This window comes from Hyaena hyaena, unplaced genomic scaffold (genome assembly GCF_003009895.1).
Source record: "Hyaena hyaena isolate Hyena2069 unplaced genomic scaffold, ASM300989v1 scaffold_443, whole genome shotgun sequence".
NCBI classification, from domain to species: Eukaryota; Metazoa; Chordata; class Mammalia; order Carnivora; family Hyaenidae; genus Hyaena; species Hyaena hyaena.
In genome coordinates this window covers 1163706-1176892 of record NW_024081075.1, presented here as the reverse complement: position 1 = coordinate 1176892, position 13187 = coordinate 1163706, and the positions used below count along the sequence as shown (strand labels likewise).

At 61.0% G+C, this 13187-nt stretch overlaps 1 protein-coding gene across 1 annotated transcript; it reads left to right on the top strand.

The window, feature by feature from the left end:
• The first annotated feature begins 488 nt into the window (after nt 1–488).
• On the top strand, nt 489–12016 carry KLHL21 (kelch like family member 21). The gene is made up of 4 exons (XM_039253252.1): nt 489–1542; nt 3724–4129; nt 7640–7712; nt 8881–12016. Exons 1-4 carry the CDS (start codon nt 522–524, stop codon nt 9172–9174), a joined length of 1794 nt encoding a protein of 597 aa, XP_039109183.1. The 5' UTR covers nt 489–521; the 3' UTR covers nt 9175–12016.
• The last annotated feature ends 1171 nt before the right edge of the window (nt 12017–13187 follow it).

Sequence of the window (13187 nt, the reverse complement as noted above, 5' to 3'; positions counted from 1 at the left end):
TTGTTAAAAAAAAAAAAAAAAAAATCCTGTCCTTTGAAATCGGCCCGGCGAGCAGTGTAACTAGCAACCCTCCGAACTAGTGGAATTCAAAACAAAACAGAAACAAAACAAGAAAAAGGTATCGCAGCGAGACGCCCCAGGGGCTCAGGGGCCGCGGACCCGGTAGGGAAGCCTGGCGCGAAAGGGGCGGCTCGGGTTCCGGGCGCCGAGCTTGCCCCCGCCGGCTTCGGCTCCGCAGCCCGGCCCGACCCCGGACGTAGAGGACACCCGTCGCCCGGCAGGCCCGGCTCGGGCGCGGGGCCCGCGGGAAGCCCTGCAAGGGCGCGGGCGGGAGGTGGTGACTCAGCCCGGGGCGCGTGGGGTGGGCGGCGGCGCCGGGCTCGGAGGGGTTAAGTGGGCGGAGCCCCCGGACGCCCCGCCCCTCCCGGCCCGGCCGTACTTATAGCGGCGGCGCGGGCTGCGCGGCGTTCCTCCCGCTGGCCCCGGCCGCGGCGCGTCCCCGTTCCCCCTGCGACGGCGCCATGGAGCGGCCGGCGCCCCTGGCCGTGCTGCCCTTCTCGGACCCCGCGCACGCGCTGAGCCTGCTGCGCGGCCTGAGCCAGCTCCGCGCCGAGCGCAAGTTCCTGGACGTGACGCTGGAGGCGGCGGGCGGGCGCGACTTCCCCGCGCACCGCGCCGTGCTGGCGGCCGCCAGCCCCTACTTCCGCGCCATGTTCGCCGGGCAGCTGCGCGAGAGCCGCGCCGAGCGGGTGCGGCTGCACGGCGTGCCGCCCGACATGCTGCAGCTGCTGCTCGACTTCAGCTACACGGGCCGCGTGGCGGTGAGCGGCGACAACGCCGAGCCGCTGCTGCGGGCCGCCGACCTGCTGCAGTTCCCGGCCGTGAAGGAGGCGTGCGGCGCCTTCCTGCAGCAGCAGCTCGACCTGGCCAACTGCCTGGACATGCAGGACTTCGCCGAGGCCTTCAGCTGCGCGGGGCTGGCGAGCGCCGCGCAGCGCTTCATCCTGCGCCACGTGGGCGAGCTGGGCCCCGAGCAGCTGGAGCGCCTGCCGCTGGCGCGCCTGCTGCGCTACCTGCGCGACGACGGGCTGTGCGTGCCCAAGGAGGAGGCCGCCTACCAGCTGGCGCTGCGCTGGGTGCGCGCCGACCCGCCGCGCCGCGCCGCGCACTGGCCGCAGCTGCTCGAGGCCGTGCGCCTGCCCTTCGTGCGCCGCTTCTACCTGCTGGCGCACGTCGAGGCCGAGCCGCTGGTGGCGCGCTGCCCGCCCTGCCTGCGCCTGCTGCGCGAGGCGCGCGACTTCCAGGCGGCGCGCTACGACCGCCACGACCGCGGGCCCTGCCCCCGCATGCGCCCGCGCCCCTCCACGGGCCTGGCCGAGATCCTCGTGCTCGTGGGCGGCTGCGACCAGGACTGCGACGAGCTGGTCACCGTCGACTGCTACAACCCGCAGACGGGCCAGTGGCGCTACCTGGCCGAGTTCCCCGACCACCTGGGCGGGGGCTACAGCATCGTGGCGCTGGGCAACGACATCTACGTGACAGGTGAGGGCCCCCGGGGCCGCCCGCCAGGGCCCCGGGTGTGTTAGTCTCCTGCGTCCCTGGGAGAGCGTGTTCTCCGGCAGGAAAAACCTGCGGAACCTGGAATCCTGGGACCGTCCCACAGTGCGAGCGCCCCATCCGCCCCCCCCCCCCCGGTTGGCCAGAGGGTGCGCTTCAAGAGTTGGTGCCTTCGATCTGGAAGACCGTTGTGTGAGCGGTGACAAGCAGCTGCTCTTGGTCTCTCTGTTCCCCCGGGTGGGGGGTTGGGGGGTAGGCAGCCTAGATGACAGATGAGCCCCCTCCTTGCCCGGGAGGCGCCCCCACCCCCATTTGGTTAGAGGATACTGGGGCATTCACGGGCACAATGGGTGCTTTCTTTTTCTCCCTAAGGAATTCAGGGACAGGCGGGGGACTGGCGCTGATGAGACACCCATTTCCCGTCCTGGGGATTTCTCCCGCACAGCTGAGCCACACAGGCCTCCTGACGCATTCGTTTTGTCACCAGTGACGAGGTTCCCTCAGCCTTGCACCTAGGCTGTGCGCTGGGGGGGAGGAGGGGGGGCTGTCACATGGTGTTTAGGCTGCTCCCTAGCCGGCCACTGTAAACATGGTCACATGCTAGGAGGTTTTCTTCCAGTTACTTGGCTCAAACCCCAAAACACTGCCGAGTCATGCTGGGCGGGTCCCAGCCTGCTCGGGTCCTGAGCATCTCCCACATTTTTCATTAAAGATAAATCCCAGTTCAGACATGGGGTTACCTCCTTCCCCGGGGTGAGGAGGGGCGGTCTCTGTGACGGCTATATAAGGAAAGAACCCGACTCAGAGAGCACTGGGCCTCGCGGAAGGCCGCTATCGGTCAGGGAACCAGGGATGTGTCCAGCCGGGCACCTTCAGGAGAAAGCCAGCTCTGAGCCCTGGTGTCCCGCTCTGCAGCCCCCCACACACCACCAGTCGGGCGAGTGGAGGAATCTTGGGTTAAGGACGTGCTCTGCTCTTCCTTGGCCTGCTGCTCTGTTCCAGCGTTTGCTGGAATATGCTGGAATTGGTCCCTTTCCAGGCTGGGGTTGGCCCTGTGTTTGGGAACTGTGCGCCCTCCCAGCACACTAAAGTCTGGCCAGTGAACTCCCTCCCAGAACTGGTTAGACTCGCCCCCAACTTTGCACGGCCCTTCCATAAATGTCTCAGCTGAGCAGCTAATCCTCGGGGGTTAGACAGGTGGCCGGTCATTCCGTACAGCTGCCTGGAGGGAATTTCACAGGGGCGAGAGAGCCGGCTTCAGCTGCCTGGGACACAGCTCTCCTTCAGGAGGAAGAAAGGAGGCAGAAGGCACTTTGTGAGAGCTTTGTGTTTTAAAAAGCTCAAGGCTGTGAGACAGACAGGATGTCACGCGTGCTTTGCCCTGTGGCGCCAGCTTTGGGGATGGGGAATGTGACCCCGTCAAGGTTCCAGGGACCCCTTCGTGCTGTGGGAATTCTAATTCTAATGTTCTGGGTAGACCTGGATTAATTTATGATTTCAGCCAGCCCCTCCCGGGGGCAGGGGGTGGTTGGCTCTCTTTTGGAAAGAAACATAGAAAGAGCTTGATTGTTGTTTTTTTTTCCTCGCTGGATGAAGCACGTCAGTAACTTGTGCCTAAATCGAGAACTGGCGCCCCAGGATTCCACTCATAGTACTACTTTTTGCACTGGGCTCTTGCTTGCAGTGGGAGGTAGATTTCCGATCGGCTTGCCCGGCACTGCCTTGTTTGCGGCTGTCCAGGAAGGCCAGGATTCCGAATGTGGACAAGTCCCTGTGTCCCCATCACATGCTTTGTGGCCCCCCAGAAGTTTTGGCTCTGAGACCCACACCCTGGTTCAGTGTTCGACAGTGTTTGTGGGGGTCCAGAGCGCGACCGCTGTTTACTTAGATTTATGGCTCCAGGCCCTTTGCTTGACCCACACAGACTTGGGGGTGTTCGTGTGGCACGAAGCTCTGGGGTCCCCCTGGGCGTTGGTCAGCACACGCACTGCCTTAGCCCCTGCCCCCCGCATGGGGCCCCAGCCAGGGATTTGGTGAGAGAAGCCGTGTGTGTTGACCTTGAAACCCAGTGAGGTTCCTTCCTGCCCTGGGGAGTTCACCGAGGCCCGCGTGGGTGACTCACCCCGCGTCGGCGGGGCCTGACCTGTGCGATGCACGTCCCGGCAGGTGGGTCTGACGGCTCCCGGCTCTACGACTGCGTGTGGAGGTACAATTCCAGCGTGAACGAGTGGACGGAGGTGGCGCCCATGCTGAAGGCCCGTGAGTACCACAGCTCCTCCGTGCTCGATGGGCTGCTGTACGTGGTGGCCGCGGACAGCACAGAGCGCTACGACCATGCCACCGACTCCTGGGAGGCCCTGCAGCCCATGACCTACCCCATGGACAATTGTTCCACCACCGCCTGCCGCGGCCGCCTCTACGCCATTGGCTCGCTGGCCGGCAAGGAGACCATGGTGATGCAGTGCTACCACCCAGACACGGACCTGTGGTCGCTGGTGGACTGTGGCCCGCTCCCGCCCTGGTCCTTTGCCCCCAAGACCGTGACTCTGAACGGACTTATGTACTTCATCAGGTGAGTACGCAGAGGCCAAGGCCACTCGGCAGCCTTAATTACCAGGCCCTGTGCTAAAAAGCACATCATCACTGTGCTCCCGTTTCACAGATGGGGAAGCAGGCCAGGCTGGCATCCGAGGCTAGGTCTTTCTAACCTGTCAGAACAGTTTCTGTGGGCTTCTGCGTTTTCTTAATCAAGGGAGCCTAACTGATGGAGTTAGATCCTTGGATTATTGATTGAGGAGTTAGGTCCTTTTAGAGACGGGTCTGAGAGTCCGGGACGCTAAATCACGTGTGTTGTGCTTTGCCTGTTTTTCCACCCTGAGAATCCCACCGTATAGATCTTGGTGGTTCCCATGTGGCATTTATGAATAAAAGCATCTGTCCTACCTAAGAGGGGTTTCACGTCTTTAAAAGACTGGGGGAGGGGCATGCGGGTGGCTCAGGCGGTTGGGCTTCCGACTCTTGGTTTTGGCTCAGGTCCTGATCAAGCCCCCCCATTGGGCTCTGCTCTGACTCCGCGGGGCCTGCTGGGGATTCTCGCTCTCCCTTTCTCTCTGCCCCTCCCCCGATTGCACTCTCAAAATAAATAAACATTAAAAAAAAAAAAAGGCTAGAGGAGGGCGTTTTGGACACTTTGGGTCTTGGGGAAGTGTTGCTTTGTCAGAGGGACCCTTTGCTCACCTACCAGTGTGTCTTCGCCCTGCCGCCGGTGGGGGGTTGGGGGCCAGAGGGGATCTGCTCCATCCCCTCTGTTTATTTATTACTATCTTTAACATTTACTTATTTTTGAGAGCGTGTAAAGAAGTAGAGAGAAAGGGAGACGCAATCCAAAGCAGGCTCTAGGCTCTGAGCTGTCAGCACAGAGCCCGATGCGGGGTTTGAACTCCCAGATCGCAAGATCATGACCCAAGCCGAAGTCGGATGTCTAACCGACCGAGCCCCCCAGGCACCCCCATCCTCTCTGTTTAAAGCAACACTTGGGCATTCAGCACGTGTCTGCAGGTCCCGTCTATTCCCTTCCCGCCTGACCTGTCACAGGAAGGGCCTACAGTCCTGTTCGGTGAACATTATTCTCGAAGGATCCCAGGGCCACTCCGGACCAGGGAGGGGCAGGTGTGGGTCAGGAAGTGACAACGCTGACAGTAGTTAGCATGCGTCAGGGCCCCCGAGCTAGGCATGGCCCGCCTCCTGGGCGTTTTTGGAGTCCATCTCTATGACTGTCTGACGAGGGGGCACCACTGTCATCCCTGATTCATAGATGGCAGCAGAGGTCTGGAGGGGTAAGGGACTTAGGGGACAGTGCAGGGTTTGAGTCTAGCGTGTCCAGCCCAGCATGCAGTGTGGTGTTGCTGTATCGTGGTCTCCCTGGCCCAGGCCATGGCCTTGGCAGCACGGGGCAGAGACGGAGTGGCCGGGGGTCACCATGCGTCTGTGGGTCTTGACGACTTGCCACAGCCAAGTATCCCTTTCTGATGGGCCAGCGGCCATTCAGGAAACTGAGAGCTCCTGCCTGCTGTGCACAGCCTCCGTGTGTGCGTGTGTGTGTGTACATTCGTGTGCGCTTGTACGTGTGTGTCCCTGTTCCTCCCTCCCTGGCCTAGAGCCTGTCTGAAGCCGTGGGACCAGGGGAGAAGGGGAAGGGTGTACTGTGGTTTCCTCTGTCCCCTTGGGAGCCTCGGAGGAGAGATGCATTTGGCTTCTCAGCCCTACCCCTTCTTTCACATCCTAAGCTGCCCTGGCCTTTGTCTGCCCCCCCCCCCACTCTGCTCCCCCAGACTGGGGGCTCCATCCCAGGCTTTCTCAGTGCGCACGTTCAGGACAGAGGTGGCTCTGTTTGCTGGGTGTCACCGTCTGCCAGGAGCCCGCAGAGTGCTCAGAGAAAGCCCTGGAATGTCGGCCAGCTCCTGGTCCTGTTATAAAACATCGTCTGACCCTTCGCCCAGCTCTCCCTTCCCCGAGTCTAGGTAGCTGTCTTCAGAGAGGGGGTGGAGACAGCTATAAATACTCCTCAAGAGTGCTCGAACGTTGGCTTCAGCCCCTCAGAGTCCGTTCCAGCTTGAGCGCCTTTGAGAATGTCCTCCCCGCCCCGCGGTCCTAGAGTAAGACGTGCGCGAAGCCAGCCTGTGCACAGAAGGCTCCCTGTGCTTTCCTTGTCCGGGTCAGAAGCATTAGGGTGCCCCCCACGCCCGCTGTTAGCCTTTGTGTGGGTTCAACTAAGCCATGAGAGGGTGGGGGGGGCTCAGCTCTGCCCCCGCCTTCAGCCCCTCAACCATACAGAGATAGTGAAGGTGGGGAAAGGCATCCCAGTTGAGCTGGGGGGGGAGGGAGGGGGGGTGCGCAAGACCTGGGGACTGGTTCAGGCACACCTGCGTGTTTGTCCCAGAGCCACCCATTTCCTGCAGTCCGGTGTCTAGGAGGCCACGTAACGCCTGCTCGCGTGCCACCTGTCGGGACAGCTCCTGTGCACAAGCTGCTGTTTTCAGGGGCGCCCGGCGCTAGGGGGAGGGCTCAGCTCCTGGGCTGCCGCCTGCGCTCTGGGGGGGGCAGCCCAGCGGTCTCTCGCACCAGTCGTCATCATACGGGCCACAAACTAAGACTGGTTTTTACATCTTGAAATCGTTGGAGGGGAAAAAAAAAAAGCAGGAGCCGCATTTTGTGATATGAAAAGTGACACGAAATTCAAATTCCTGTGTCCGCAAGTAAGGTCGTCTTGGAGTGCAGCCAGCCCCTCTGTTTCCGATCGTCGGTGGCTGCTTTTGCGCTACAACAGCCGCATTGGGGAGCAGGTACAGGGTCTGCTCTTCGGGGCCTGAGATGTTCTCTGACGGGCCCTTCTGCTGATCCCAGACTCCTTACTGTTGCTGCCATTTGGGGCTTAGTGTCTGTGCTTTTCAAGGCTGTGTCTCTGGGCCTTTTAGCACAGGGCTCCAGAGTCCAACCAGGTTGAGAGACCCTGACCCCAAGGGGAGGGCAGTGCTGGTGCCCTCTGTGCTGTGACCGTGCCTCCCAGGACACAGCGTGAGCGGGAAGACCCTGGGGGGCTGACGGCAGGGGGGGAGGCCCAGGAACAGTCTGGGCGCGTGGAGGGGGAGGGGTGCAGTGGGGCAGGAGGGCTGTTGTGAAGAGAAGACACAGTTCAGGCTAGAAGATGGAGAGGAGACTGGTGGGAAGGGATTATGATAAGTTCAGTTCTGGAGCAGGGCGGGGCGGGGGGGGGGGGCGCACTGGTGTAAAGCTGTGGGTGTGGGTGTGTGTGGTGGGGGAGGGGTGCACTTGAAGGTGTTTGATCTTCAGGTTTGAGAAGTCAAGTCTGGTTCTGGCCTCGGAGCCCAGGGCAGATAGGTAGGTGTAGGGGCCTGAAATTGGCCCCTGCAAACCAGGGATGAGGTCTCGCTGGCCTGTGGACTCCAAATGGCATCAGAGATGTTCCCAAAGGAGAGGGGCCTGTGTGGCCCTCCTTGCCAGCTCTTCACATCCAAGGATGCTGCCTCCTGCCTCTGATATGTTTCCCTCCACCCATCCACAGGGACGATTCTGCGGAGGTGGACGTGTATAATCCCGCAAAGAATGAATGGGACAAGATCCCATCTATGAATCAGGTAAATATGCGGATGTGTCGGCATTGGAAGCACAGGCTGGTGCTGTTTTCTGGCCAGTGTAGTCATGACGTGTTTGGGAGATAATCCTGATGGGCATGGCCCGTGCTGAGTACTTTCCTGGGGCTATCACACTTAACAGAGGGCTGGGTTTTCCCTGTTTGTACTTAAGGGGCACTGAGACCTTAAATAAATCCCAGGGTTAGACAGTTTAGTGAGTTCATCCATTTGGACCAGCATTCAGTGAGTACCTGCTATAAGCTAGGGAGCATAGGGAGAAGAATGTTCCATAGAGGGATAAGAAGTCCAAAGGCCCTGGGGCAGGGTGTGCCTGGTATGGTTGTGGGACAAACCTCACAGCCCAGGGTGGCTGGAGCAGAGTGAACAAGGGGACGGACAACAGAGGGAATGAGGCCAGACAGGAAGTCTTTGGGGACTAACCCTGGGAATAGATTTATTTATTGAGTGCCTAGTGCGTGCTCTGAACAGGACACTGCTACCGCTCTCTGATCAGGGTGTCTCCTCTGTACTTGTGGAGGAGAGAGGTGCTGAGCCTGACGCTGTGATGGAGCTGGGAAGGCTTGGTGGCATTTGGCCACGTGAGCAACCTCCTTAGTCCTACATAGTTGTGTGCCCGCTCACATCTTTCTTCTCCCTTAAAGTTTCCAGACCTGCTCTCATGCTACCTCTGCGTGGCGATCGTCACAATTTACAACGTCCCAGTTTTAACATTTATGCTTAGCAGACTGATGACCTACAGGTCATAGCAGATTTGGGAAAGAGGAGATAGTGCAGTTGTGTGGTTCAGAGCCCAGACTGTGAGTCAAGTCCTGGCACGGCCACCGTCGGCCGTATGAGGCTCTGCCTTCCCACCTGGGCGATGGGGAGAACGGCCGAGCCTGCCTCGGGGCCGATGCTGCTCACGGGGAGATTCGCTGCTTCCACGGCACCCACTCCCCAGCCACCGTAGGAACCAGGCCTGGCGTGTGGCCTGGTTTTGGAGCCGGAGTTGAGGAGGGTGTTGGCCTGTCCTGGAAAGCGTGAGAGGACCACTCTCCCTTCTCCAGGAAGTGCCGAGGGTCCCGGGCACCTTCTCCATGGGGAGAGGCCGTGGGGTTTCTGCCCTGGCCTGGCTGCCGGCCTCCACCTGCCTGTCTCCCTTGGCCCACAGGTGCACGTGGGGGGCAGCCTGGCCGTCCTCGGAGGGAAGCTGTACGTCTCAGGTGGTTACGACAATACGTTTGAACTCTCTGACGTGGTGGAGGCCTATGACCCAGAGACTCGGGCGTGGAGCATAGTGGGACGGCTCCCGGAGCCTACCTTCTGGCACGGCAGCGTCAGCATCTTCCGCCAGTTCATGCCCCAGATGCCCTCTGGGGGGCGTGGCTTCGAGCTAGACGGTGGCAGCAGTGACATGGAAGTGGCCCGGCCCCGGCGGCCGCAGAACCCTGAGGAGCTGCACTAGCCCCGGCCCGGCCCGGGGAGGGCCTCGGTGCAGATAACACAGCACGTCTGGGGGGGGCGCGGTGAGCCCCTCCCTCGTGCACAAGGACAGGTCGGCTTCATCAGCTGGAGTTGGACTCTCGGGCCGCCGAGTGAGCCTCAGGATGCGACCCCCGGAGCGTTTCTGTGCATTTAGTGCCTGACTCCCAGCTGCTGGGGCCAAAGCTGGCGGCCCCTCCCATGGCCCACAGCGAGCGGCCTCCCTGCCAGCACAGGGCTCTGGCTCTAGCAGGTGACCCCTCCATTGCCACTACCTGTGCCTGCTTGCAGGGGACAGGTCCCCCCATGAGAGTCTGAGAGTGGTCCAGGCCTGCTTCCTCAGCCTGCGGGCTCTGCTGGCCCGGAGCACCCGGAGGCTGGCGGCCAGTGGCCGCAGTGGTGTCCCCAACTCCACATCCAGTGCTGGACATCCCAGGGACTGGCTCCCCGGATGGAGGGGGTCTGCCTGCCTGGCTCCTCACGCCTGCTGGGACGTCACCCCAAAACTCGCCTCACAGGTGCCGGGCAGTGGGACTGGATGGGAGTGTGGCCTCAAACGGGGCCCTGGGGGGCGTGGTGAGGAAGCCATGAACGTGCGTTGAGGCAAGCGCTGGGTGCCCCCTCCCCCTGCCCCATCGGTCGGTGTGGCCACCCGACTTGGAGGTCTCCAGGACTGTCGTCCCAGGTGGATGCACGAGAGGACAAAGCCTGCAGGTGCAAGGCCGTGGCTCCTTCCTGGGAGGCCTTAGGAGTGTGTCGCTAACTTTGCAGATGCCTTGGTCTCCCCTAGGCGCAAGGAATCCTGCTGCTTCCGAAGGAAGCCCTGGGCGGGGTGGTCTGTGATGAGCTGCAAGGCTTGAAATGCAGTTTGGCCTCTCCTCGGAAGAAGGGAGGGGTGAGCAGGGAGGCAGCCTGAAACCCAGTCTCTGACAGTGCCGTTGCTGAAGGTCTCCGCAGGGCAGGGCGACTGCCGCCTGGGCGTCCCCGAGAGGGTGGTGGGAGGAGCTCCCGGGAAGCTAAGTGTTCCCTGTTTCCCCTGGGGAGTGAGTGGCCTGGTCCCCTCAGGGTCTCCCAGGTATCCCACAGCTGGATTTGTCTTTCTTCCAAAGAGGAGGAGGCTTCTGTGTCCCTTGTTAGACGGAAAGCAACAGTTTGTTGAGATGCCTTCCACAGTGAATTGCCATTGGGATATGTTCTTAGCAGAAAAGTTCTACCACTGTTGGCTTCACAAACATTTACCCATTTTTGGCCAGATGGCCTGGGTCGTTCTGGGGGAGGAAGTCTTGTGGCCTGAAGAGCTGGGGGCTGGGGCCCCCCGGCGTCCCCACCATATGCTGTCGCTGTCTGGTTAGACCTGTCGCAGGAGCAGCTCCGGTGCACAGCCAGCCCTTCCCGTCCCCTCGGCTGGCACTCCCCCGGTCACTCCCGCACACCCACCGTGCCAGGCACTGCCCAACAGCCAGCTGCGTGCCGGGCCTGTCTGGGGCTCCCCACACCAGCCGGGCCTGGCTGTGGGATCCCTTGGGCCCTGGGGGCGGGGCCCCTCGGTCAGGGCTTGCCGCCCCTGTCCCCCAGGCGATGGGCTGATCTCCCTTCCTCAGGGCTGGTGATGCCTCCTCCTGGCCCTGGTGCCTTCCCAGCAGGCTCAGCCCGCAGACGCTGGCCGTGCTCTTTGGTCTCTGTGGGTGAAAGCTGTCCTGCCGCGGTAGCTTGTCTCCCGTCGGCGGCAGGTGCAGGGCTGGCCGGCCCACACGGCACTGGCGCGCCCCAGGCGCTGAGCTCCGTGCTGGCAGCTGTGGCCTGCCCGCTCGGTGTGAGGACAGGCCATGCAGACAGAAGCGACGATGCCTGCTGACAGGTCACCTGCAGGGGACCCTCCCGAAGGATGAAGCAGGCCTTGATCTCGTGAGGAACGCTTCCCGAGGGCTGTTGCCATGGGGGGCCCCTGTGGTAGCCTGATGAGGCTGGAGGCTGCCGGAGCTCTCCCTACCTTCCTCCAGGGGGCCTGTGCTGTGTCAAGGTCAAGTGACTGACAGGGAGAGGTATCGTGCAATGCTTTTTTGTCGGGACAGGGCGCTGCAAACCCTTCAGGTTTCTTACAAAATCAGCCTTTGTAGATCGTACGGCAGGCGGGGGCCACTCTGGGGGCTGGCGCCTGCCCTGGCCTTCACCTGGCCTTCCCTGCAGACGCTCCCTCATGGCCGGGGGCCCCGCGTCCTGGGTTCCTGCTCTTGGTGCCTCACCGTGACCGGCTGCCACACGACTGGCGGCTGTCAGAGGGCCGGTTCGGTGTGCACCATGCGGGCCTCCCCCACCGGACCCGGTCCTCGGTCTGGAGCACCAGGGCTGGGGAGGGGAAGCAGCGGCGGGTTCCTGCAGACCCCAGCTGGGGGCCCACGGTCAGGGACGGCCCTTCCGGCCCTCCCCGCTTCCCCCGGCGGGGGGCTCTCAGCTGGGGAGTCCCCCTCCCCCACTTAGGGATGTCTATACACTGACCGGGGTCAGAGACGGGCCAGCTGGAGGTGGACTGTCGTGTTTGGATGTACAGAACTGTTGAGTCTACAAGACAAATTAAGTTATGAAAATTTAGTGACTCGTATTTAATGCTGATTTGCTATAAAGTATTCTATATTTATATGATTTCAGAGACTCTTATGTACTAAGGGACACACCCTTTTCAGTGTCCAGCTGTCTAGTTCCAACCCCAGAGGGTGGGGCAGATTTGCCTATTTATTTGTTCTGTGGGCCTAGGTGTCCAGAATCCTGTTGAAGATTTTAGGATGCCTTCCATGTATACTTTCTGAAATAAAACTATTTCCTGTACACTTGGTGTCCTGGTCTTCATGCTGCTGCTGCTGCTGTCTTCGAGACTTCAGGCAGAGTAGGGGTGCCCGTTCCCACAGAGGAAGAGGACAGATTGGGGTGCCCAGGGCTCGCGCGAACAGTCTTGGAGCAGAGCCTCAGGCCCTTTCTTGCCTCCGATCATGACAGCGTTGTGGGAAGTGAGCCCGAGGAGCACAGGAGTCCAAGCCCTACAGGCTGCTCCACGGCCGGTTTGGCCTCCCCATCGCCACCCCTTCACACCCCCACCTCCTGAAGGCAGGCTCTCCAGTGGTGAGGAGACCCCCATCTGCAGGGGATAATCCTTGGGTCTGGGTGGGGTGGGGGGAAGTGGGCCCTTAAACAAGGATCCTGAAAGAGGCCATGAAGTTTAGAAAGCTTCCTGGCATATAACCCAAAGCACAGGGCAGTTTCTGGGTGAAGGGAGCATTTTGAGGCCATAGTTTATCTTTTTAGGAGCTCAGAGTCTGGCCATCAGCCTTTGTGCTGGACTGTGGTCTATACCTCTGAGCACCTCAGTGGTCAAGGAATAAAAGGAAAGATAGGGAGATGGGTTCTCGGTGAAAATAGATTGTTTTCCTCCTCAAACTCCAGGAGGAATTTGGCCTAGTGTGGAGCTCCAAGTTTCAGGAATCTTCATGATAGGATTCAGGTAGTGCCCGACCTGAGCATTGGGTCATGACCATCACTACCCCAGATTCAGTTTGCTCCATGCCAGGCACTGAGCAGAGCACCTACGCTGCGGGTAGGGTGGCTGTAAAGTGTGTGTGCAGAGTCTGACACCCATCGGGTGGTGGGGCCTATACCTCTGCCCTTGAATCTGGGGAGTGAGGCTCTGGTGACTGCCTGGACTGCACCGCATGGCAGAGGGCACCCTGTCACTGGAGGACTAGGTCATAAAAAGCCTTACAGCTCTGGCTGGTCCTTGGCACCGAGCCACCGTGCTGTGAGGAAGCCCGGGCAGCCTGTGGAGAGGGACCCGGGCCCACAGCCAGCACCCTCGCCTGGCACAGACCTCCGCCCTTGCCAGCCTCCGGGAAGATCCAGGTTCGCCATCTGGCGGTAGGTTAACAGCGGCCTCTCACGGATTCCTTGTTTACAAAGTGGGCGCCGTTACTAATTCCGCTGAAGGGGGACACGAAGAAGTCGCCTGCC